The sequence below is a fragment of the Trichechus manatus genome, unplaced genomic scaffold (genome assembly GCF_000243295.1).
Source record: "Trichechus manatus latirostris isolate Lorelei unplaced genomic scaffold, TriManLat1.0 scaffold00039, whole genome shotgun sequence".
Classification (NCBI taxonomy): domain Eukaryota; kingdom Metazoa; phylum Chordata; class Mammalia; order Sirenia; family Trichechidae; genus Trichechus; species Trichechus manatus.
Window position 1 is genome coordinate 18,661,310 of NW_004443975.1, and position 8,620 is coordinate 18,669,929.

Consider the following 8,620-nt stretch of genomic DNA (forward strand, 5'->3'; position numbering starts at 1 on the left):
GAGTTGTTCCTCCCTCATTAACAGAAACTCATTGCCCCCTAAGGTTCCTATTTAATCTTTCAAGTTGCTGTTGTCAATTTTGGAAACCCTGGTGGCATAGTGGTTAAGAGCTATGGCTGCTAACCAAAAGGGTCAGCAGTTCAAATCCACCAGGCGCTCCTTGGAAGCTCTATGGGGCAGTTCTACTGTGTCCTATAGGGTCTCTATGAGTTGGAATTGACTTGATGGCAGTGGGTGGGTTGTCAGTTTGATCCCACACAGATAGCTCTTAAAAGAGCATAATGCTCAAGCCAGATCTTTTTTACTAGTTGAACTACACTGTTGTTTAGTTTTAAGAAGACTTCAGGGGATATTTTTGGTTTAAGGTTTAAAGATACCTCAGGTCAGTAGTTTTAGAGGTTTATCCAGCTTCCATGGACCCAGGAAGTCTTGAAATTTTGTTCTGCATTTTCTCCCTTTTGATCAGGATCTTGGGTGGGGTAGACCTTTCTTGTCCCCCCCAGCTTCTGGTAGTCCCAGGCTTTCCTTGTTATGCAGATGCATCTTCACATGGCATCTTTCCTCTGTGTCTCTGTCTCTTTTCCTCTTTTATAAGGATTCCACTCAGAGTGGATTAAAAACTATCCTACTCAAATATGACCTTATGTTAACCTAGCTGATAAAATCCTCAAAAATTCTATTTCTAAACAGGGTCACATTCACAGGTTCAGGGGTTAGGACTTCAACATTATCTTTTTTGAGGGATACAATTCAATCCATTAACAGGTCACTCTCTCTCTTAGTACACGTATATAAACACAATTACATAAAGGTTGAAAGAAATATAATAAAACTTTAAAAGTATTACAAGTAAATATAGCCAAATGATCTTTTAATCTTGGGTTAGGAAAGATCTTTCCAAGGAAGACTAAAATTCCCAAAGCCAAACAAAATTGACTAATTTGACTACATACAAGTTAAAACACTGACAGATACTGTGGTAGACTTCTATACCAAAAACCTAAAGCAAGTGGCATTGGCTTTGGGGATAAGTAAAGAGGGGAGTCCTGAAGGCCAGTGAAGAGTCTCTTAGTGTAGGCTAGAAGAGTGGTGAGGAAAGTAATATTGAAGGTGGAGAAACAAGAACCTATATTATATATTAGTAAAACAATTAGCAAGACTGTTGCCTGTAATCACTTAGAAGATTGAAATGTACTAATGAACATGTGAACTTGGCCAAGGAGATGTGTACAAAGAATGTCTGAAAGTGCCAATTGGATCCTTTAACTGTATATGATAAGGTATCCCATAAATCTAAGTAAAAATGCTCACCTAAATTTAATTATAAATATCACAAGTATAATTGTTCATCATTGTATCTATTATTTATTTATTTGCTTTTATTTCCTTATAGTTAGAGTTTTGTTCTGATTTCATTTTCACTTGCTTAGAAAGAGTATTTTCTTGAGTATATTTCCTCAGATAGGATACATGGATGACATAATTCTGAGTCTTTACATATCTGAAAATGTCTTTATTTTACTCCCCCAAAATGTATATTTTCTGGATTTAGAATCCTTATATTTTAGTTGGTTGTGGACTTTTGCTTTCAATAATCAGTAATTCTTGTTCCTCCCTCTCCTAGGTTCCTATGTTGTAGATGAGGCATCTAATGCTGGTTTCTTCCCTTGGTAAATGGCTTTTTTCTTTTCTGTCTAGATTAGAAGCTTGTAAGATTGTTTTCTATATCCTTACAATTCAGAACTTTCACCAGATAGTATCTAAGAAGTATGTCTCTAAAAAACAAAACAAACAAACAAGCAAAAAACTGCCTGGGACCCAAGGAGCCCTTTCCAGTCATACTCATGATTCTTTCTTTAGTTTAGGAAAGTTTTCTTCTAGTATTTCTTTAATTATTATTATTTATATATCAATTCTCCACCCCTACTCCAGATTCTGTAGTATCTATTATTCACAAACTTAGTCTCCTGAATATATCCCCCAAATTAGCCACCTGTTCTAGATTCTTGGCTTAATCTCCTTCTTCCAAGTTAATGTCCCTTTGAATGGCTTGTGACTTTTCTCTGCCTATTAATGCTGGTAGATATTCAATTGCCTGATATCTATGCAGGGCTATTTGCTCAAGCCAATTGGGCAGTGATGGACTGACAGGCAGTGCAATTTACCATCAAGATTCTTTTTCCTTTAATGAGCCAGAAGTGAACTTGTCAGCAAACTGGAATCTCTCTTTTGGGGTATGAGGCATAGGCATCTCTTGGCCCAATTCTCTATTAACCTGCCAGTGCGTCCAGTATCAAAGGAAGGAAGCTGCTCTCTCCCAGAGGTAAGTACTTGTCAAGCATGTGGTAGCAGATTCTGAAGATGTACTTGTGCTAGCTAGATGGCTCCATCAATATCCACAGCATCTGTGATTTTCACTCAAGGCAAGCTCCTTCCAAGCAGCCGGATTCTTAGTCCTTACTGTCTGGCTTTGTTATTTTGACCATTGAGTTGTCCCAGCAGAAAGTTGGGAGGGAGAAAGGATCAAGAATGCAGGCTTAGGCTGCCACCTCTCCCTCTTCCTATTGAATTTGTTTTCTAGAAATTCCACAAAATTTTTGGTCACCTAGTGGTATGCTTTTTAGTTTCTTCCCAATCTTGCATATTAATTCTTTAAAAAAATTTTTTTTACACATACGAGTATTTTGAATTGGATGAAAGGAGAAGCATGCATAAATGCTTAGAATGTCTTCTCAATCCAATTCCTCATGTGGTTATTGTGCGTTCCAAGGAAACTTAATGAGTTTTTCTAAATTTACTTTGTAACCTGACACTTTACCAAACTTATCTTACTCCTTAGAGTTTCTCAGTAGATTCTCATACATTTTCTCAGCTTTATAATTATTTAATATGGAACTATTAACTTTATTTCCTCCTTTTAAATACTTACTAATATTTTTTTCTTTTATTATAGTATTAGTTACAATCCTCAGAACAATGTTCTAAGAGAATGGGACTAGTGTGCCCTTTTTTTTTTTTTTACATTCAAATTAAATGGATCATCTATATTGTATGTCACCAATATACATGATGGCTCTTAGTTTTAGAAACATATTCTTTATTATTAAGCACATTTCCTTTTATTTCTCATTAATAAAAATTTTAAAACAAACACTAAAGATTTTGTCTAAGTGGAGGTTACACAGGTATAGGCACTGCATATGTAAAAATTAATTGAGCCTTACGCTTACAGTTTATGCACTTCACCAAACATATATATAGCATATAAATTTTGGAAAAGAAAAAAATATATGTATAGGCATTATTGTCTCTTTTGCAGATGAGGAAACTGAAATTTAAAGAGTTTAATGTAACAGTTTCAGTTTAAGAGACAAATTTAAATTTAAAGAAAGTTTAAATTTAAGCCTAAATTAAAACGAAATTAGGATTTGAACTATCCCCTGCACTCTAGCATAAATCATCATTGTATTCTTGGAAGAAACCTTGCTAAATTCTACCAGTCAGAATTGAGTGCAGCTGAGAGTAGCAGAAAATTCAGCAATTAAGTTAAAATCAGAGGAAGGGATTCATATCTATCCCACTAAACTGCTATTTGGTTAGTGAAGTAGGACTAAAATGATAGTCCAAATGCAAGGATAAAGAACCAGCTGACTAGAGCAAGAGAGCAATCTGGAACTATAGTCAACTGCCTATGCTGGAATCAGAAACAAAGTGGTTAAGTTTATGGGAATACTGGATTCCAGAATCAGGCCAATTTAAGAAATATTATAAGTTAGGTTGAAACAGAGTAATGAGACACAGGTAGATCACAGACTTTGTACAAGAGAGTACTGTAGTGGGTGTTTTCTTCAACTGGACCTTGGAAGAGCAGATCTTATGTGTCTGATCCACCTACTTTCATGCAGTCTTAATGATTTAAGGTCCCACTACCCCAAGCATAAGCTTTGGACTGACATAGACAAATTTCACTGGCTTTTTAATCTTTGACAAGTAATTTAGATTTTCTAAATTTTGCTTTCCTCAGCTGTAAAGTAGGAATAAAAAAAAAAAAAATCACCTCATAAGATTCTTGTGAATATCAATTAAAATAATGTTTGTGCAAGTACTTAATAGTGCCTAGCACACAAAAGGCATTCAATAAAATTTCTCTTTCTACTCCCTTCTCTCTATCCCCGTACAGTTCCCATGTCCCCAAGCAGGTCGTGAGAGATCTGGGAACTTGGCATTTGGATACTTGGTCCCTACAATAAGTCTCTGCAGAACTTCTAGCTCTCTTCCTTAGCCACTGCTTTCTTGATTTTCTCCTACGTACACCTTCCTCTTTAGCTAAGTCAAATAAAAAAGAGTTTGGCATACATCAGATTAATTTACACTTACATATCTTTAAAAAGTTATATGTGGTTGCTATGGACTGAATTATTGTGCCCCAAGTCTGTCTTGGAAGAAGTGGAACCAGAATGCTCCTTAGAAGTGAAGATGGTGAGACTCTGTTTCACGTAGTTTGGACACATTATCAGGAGGTACCAGTCCCTGGAGAAGGACATCATGCCTGGTAAAGTAGAGGGTCAGTGAAAGAGAGGAAGATCCTCAAGGAGAGGGACTTAACACAGTTGCTGCAAAGATGGGCTCCAGCATAGCAATGACTGTGAGGATGGCGCAGGACCGGGCAGTATTTCGTTCTGTTATACACAGGGTTGCTATAAGTCAGTACCGACTCAACGTACCTAGACACAAATTATTGTGCACTATTACCTGTTAGGAGCTGTGACAGACACTGGACACTGAAGGAATGGTGAGCAAAAAATAGACATTGCTCCTACTTCTTGTTGAAACGGGGAGATAGATATTAATCAACTGATCTCACAACAGAACATAAGAGTGAATTGTGATACATGCTGTAAAACAGACCACAAGGTGCTTAAAACAATAAATATTAGAATTTGAAAGGCTCAGCAAGATCCTTTCTTACTGACATGTTTTCCAGTGGTCTACCATGTCATTATATTCTGTCATTGTCTAATTTTTTGACAGTTCTTTATAAACTGGACAGAACTCCTGGGACATTGCTTCCAGAAGACCGTTATTAATATTAACCTGTTACTAGGTGAAAAGTTTGGGTGTAGAGAGATGGAGAAGCTGCTGGTGCCACCCTTAGTCCTCTCCTATTAATTAATATATCGGAACTAAGTATTTTATCAGAATGGTTTAGATACTTTCACTTTAAGACGACAAATCAGGGCTGGCCCTGAGCAAATGAGTGGTAGAAAAGTTGAGTTCAAAGAAGGCTGTGAAATATTGGAGGTCCAAATCCCTAGGTGGATGAAGGACACACTGAACTCAAAGCCAGGGAGCATGGGTGACTCCAGTCTATTAAATCTTCAGCAGGAGAGACATAGGTTTCATCAAATCGGGGAGGGATGATGTCAAAGAAAAACACTTCACTTTACAATTTTATCTATGTTGGGAGTTTACTGAAACCATCTCAAGTGTCTGTGGCCCCTCTTTAAATATAGTCCGCCTCAAAGTTAACACTACTTCTAAACGCCTGATTATGTATGAAGGCGACAAATTAAGGGGGGAAATGGGTGATACTTATTAAATGAGGCAATTTCTAAACAGGAACTCCTCCGGAGAGACAACTGGCTAGGGTCACGCCAGCCCTTCGCCCAGCCCGACCCCTCACTGGGCGACTTACTTGTTCCTAAAGTAGTATTGGTTTCCTACAATCGCCGACCGACCTTGCAGGCGGGCTAACGTGGCCATGTCTTCTCGGCTCCGGGCTTATATCGGGTGTTACTATCGGTCTCTGTGGCAACGGGGCTAAACCATTAGGATAGTCCCGGGGGTTCAACTTTTCATTCACTCCTCTGCTATTTCACTTTGTTTCAGCTTCCAAAGTCCTATAAAGAGAATTAGTAGCTTTATGTGAAGGAAAAGGTTGGATGTATTCGCCTGGGTGTCTTCCGTGGGTAAATGCGGAGGCTGGAGGCGGCGCACCAGGGGGAGGAGAACTAATGGTTGCCCCGGGCATCCGGTTTCCGCCTCCCGCCTGCTTCCGGAAGCGCTCCTGAAAATGCTGAACTGCTCCCTGAGAGTCGCCGGTCGTTTAGTAACTGGGGTCTGTTCTCGGGCCTGAGCCTCTAGGCCAGGCTCCTGGGTGTCGTTAATGTTCGGGGCCGCCGGGCGCCAGCCGATCGGAGCTCCACCCGCCGGGAACAGCTGGTGAGGCTGGCGGCCCTGGGGCGGGAGAGGAGAGGGTGCGATGGCCGGAGGGCGCCGGACCTGGCATAGAAAGGGGAGGGAGTCGTGATGGATGCTCTGAAGACCTGTAGGCCTTGTCCTCACTCGAGCCTGCGATGGACGCAGTTTGAGGGAGGCATTGAGGTGTGTGCTAAAGGTTTGCGAAGGAATACAGTGAATGCTTGTTGATGGCTCCATCAGCGCGCTCCGATATTTCAATAGTGAAGCCTTCTGTACTCCAGGGGCAGTTCATCTCCCCGTGGAATTTACAAGATCTGGGGCAGGAAGAATTGATCTTAATCTGGGCCTCATTCGCCCACTCCGCTTTTAATGTACACCAGATGATGCCAAATATCTTGGAAGATCAAATCTAGAAGAGCTCTGGAAGTTTAGTGAGAGAGCCTTCACCCTCTCATCTCCTTGTTCCCGGAGGGGGTAATTACCTGTTTCAACCCCCTTGAACGATCCACTCTAGTTCACATGTGATGTGTGCGGGTGTGCCCTGAAGTTTAAAACATAGGATTGTCAGAATGATGTTTGGGGTTTGACTGCATCTATAGTATATCATCAGTGTCACTTGAGCATAATATATTGTTTTGACTTATCAAAGGGCTTTCACAAATTAATACGTGTTATCCTTACGACATCCTTGGGGTAGCAGATTATCACAGGCACAGAATACTTAAGTGACTTGTACAAAGTCGCCCTGTGCATTTTTAGTCCTAGAGCGCGAAGCTGGTTTTTGGATTTCTAGTTGAAAACTGTATGGTGTTGCCTGTCTCATTTTTTTCCACTCCCTTTTCCTCCAAGCATACACAAGACAGAGTGAAACACAAGCAAATTTCCCACTGACAATCCTCTAACATAATGCTTTGACCAGCAGTTGAGATGTGGCTAAAACGTACGCATCCACTCCTAGAGTCCACAGAAACCGAGGATGTGGAGAATTCTAGTAGTCTGCAATTCACCCATTACTGAAGAGTCAGAAGAATTTCTTGCCCCAGATATTTTGAAATGGATCAGATCATTCTGCATTCGTTTTATGATGAGGATGGATTTGGTTATGTTCCTTTTGAAAAAGGGAGCACTTTTTAAAATGCATAGTTCCTAACTGTTTAGTTTGATGAGTTTTGGCAGTTGTACGCCCTTGTGTATAAATCGGAAACCCTGGTTATGTAGTGGTTAAGTGCTATGGCTGCTAACCCAAAGGTCAGCAGTTCAAATCCACCAGGTGCTCCTTGGAAACTCTATGGGGCAGTTGTTTTCTGTCCTATAGGGTTGCTATGAGTCAGAATCAACTCAACAGCAACGGCTTTTTTTGTTGTTGTTGTTGTTTTATAAATCGCCACACAAAACAAGATACAGGACATTATCACCCAGAAGACTTCCCTCTGTAGGGCACCTTTCTTGATGCTTTGCCATTCAATATCTTCTTAAGGGAAGGAGACAAAACATGCTAGACTGGTCTTCTCTTGCTGTGGTGATTTTGATTTGTAGGATAGGTGGCTATTTAACTAAAAAATATGACTTAGCTCCTTCCTCTCCCTCTCTCAACTCCTACCCGCTATACTTCTTTGACAGTACAAGGAAACACTCCTTTGCGGCTCTTTTAAAATGCCTATCCCTTTTCCTTTTCAGCATGCAGCTCATACTTCTTATGGCCCCAGAATATAACATAGTATTTAGCACTTTATCAGTGTTTATGAATGAAACTCTTAAAATCATATCTGCTTTCGCAAACTGAATATGTTTACTGGAATCTTTATTTTTTTTTTGTTTATTTACACAACTGTCCGTTCACAATCTGTTAATGAAATTCCCTTTTTCATTTATTCAGCAAACATTTACTATACCACGCATCTGTGTTTCTTCCCGGGGGTAAAATCCCAGTCCCATGGGGGATGTTTCTACTTAGCACTTGGTGCCAAGTTTTACATCCATATATTACGTAAATCTTTTGAGGTAGGTGCTGTCATTATTTGTATTTTACAAACGGTGAAACCAGACACGGAAAGTTGAAACAACAACAAAAAAAGTGTATTTGCAGTATGATTCTAGTTCGGTATACGTAAAGAAAATTCTTAACGACTGTTGTATACTGTGTGTCTGAGTAAGATACAGTCCATCAAGAAATACCCACTAGAAAGCATATACCCAGATTTGTAAACCAGTATGGAGTACTGTCTGAGTAAGATACAGTCCATCAGGAAATACCCACTAGAAAGCATATGCCCAGGTTTGTAAACCAGTATGGAGTACTGTCTGAGTAAGATACAGTCCATCAAGAAATACCCACTAGAAAGCATATGCCTGGATTTGTAACCGAATGTGGAGTACTGTCTGAGTAAGATATAGTCCATCAGGAAATACCCACTAGAAA

At 39.7% G+C, this 8,620-nt stretch overlaps 1 protein-coding gene across 7 annotated transcripts in view; it reads left to right on the forward strand.

The window, feature by feature from the left end:
* The first annotated feature begins 6,025 nt into the window (after positions 1 to 6,025).
* Positions 6,026 to 8,620, forward strand: part of GPATCH2 (G-patch domain containing 2) — a 196,192-nt gene continuing 193,597 nt past the window's right edge. For 5 of the 7 annotated variants that reach the window (XM_004375932.2, XM_023730977.1, XM_023730976.1 and 2 more), the window contains exon 1: positions 6,056 to 6,222. In XM_004375932.2, coding sequence (XP_004375989.1) covers positions 6,167 to 6,222 — 56 coding nt within the window. In that variant the 5' untranslated portion in view covers positions 6,056 to 6,166. Of the gene's footprint in view, positions 6,223 to 6,256; positions 6,385 to 8,620 lie in introns of those variants that run through there. The other 2 variants (XM_012555431.2, XM_023730974.1) reach the window with 2 other exon arrangements.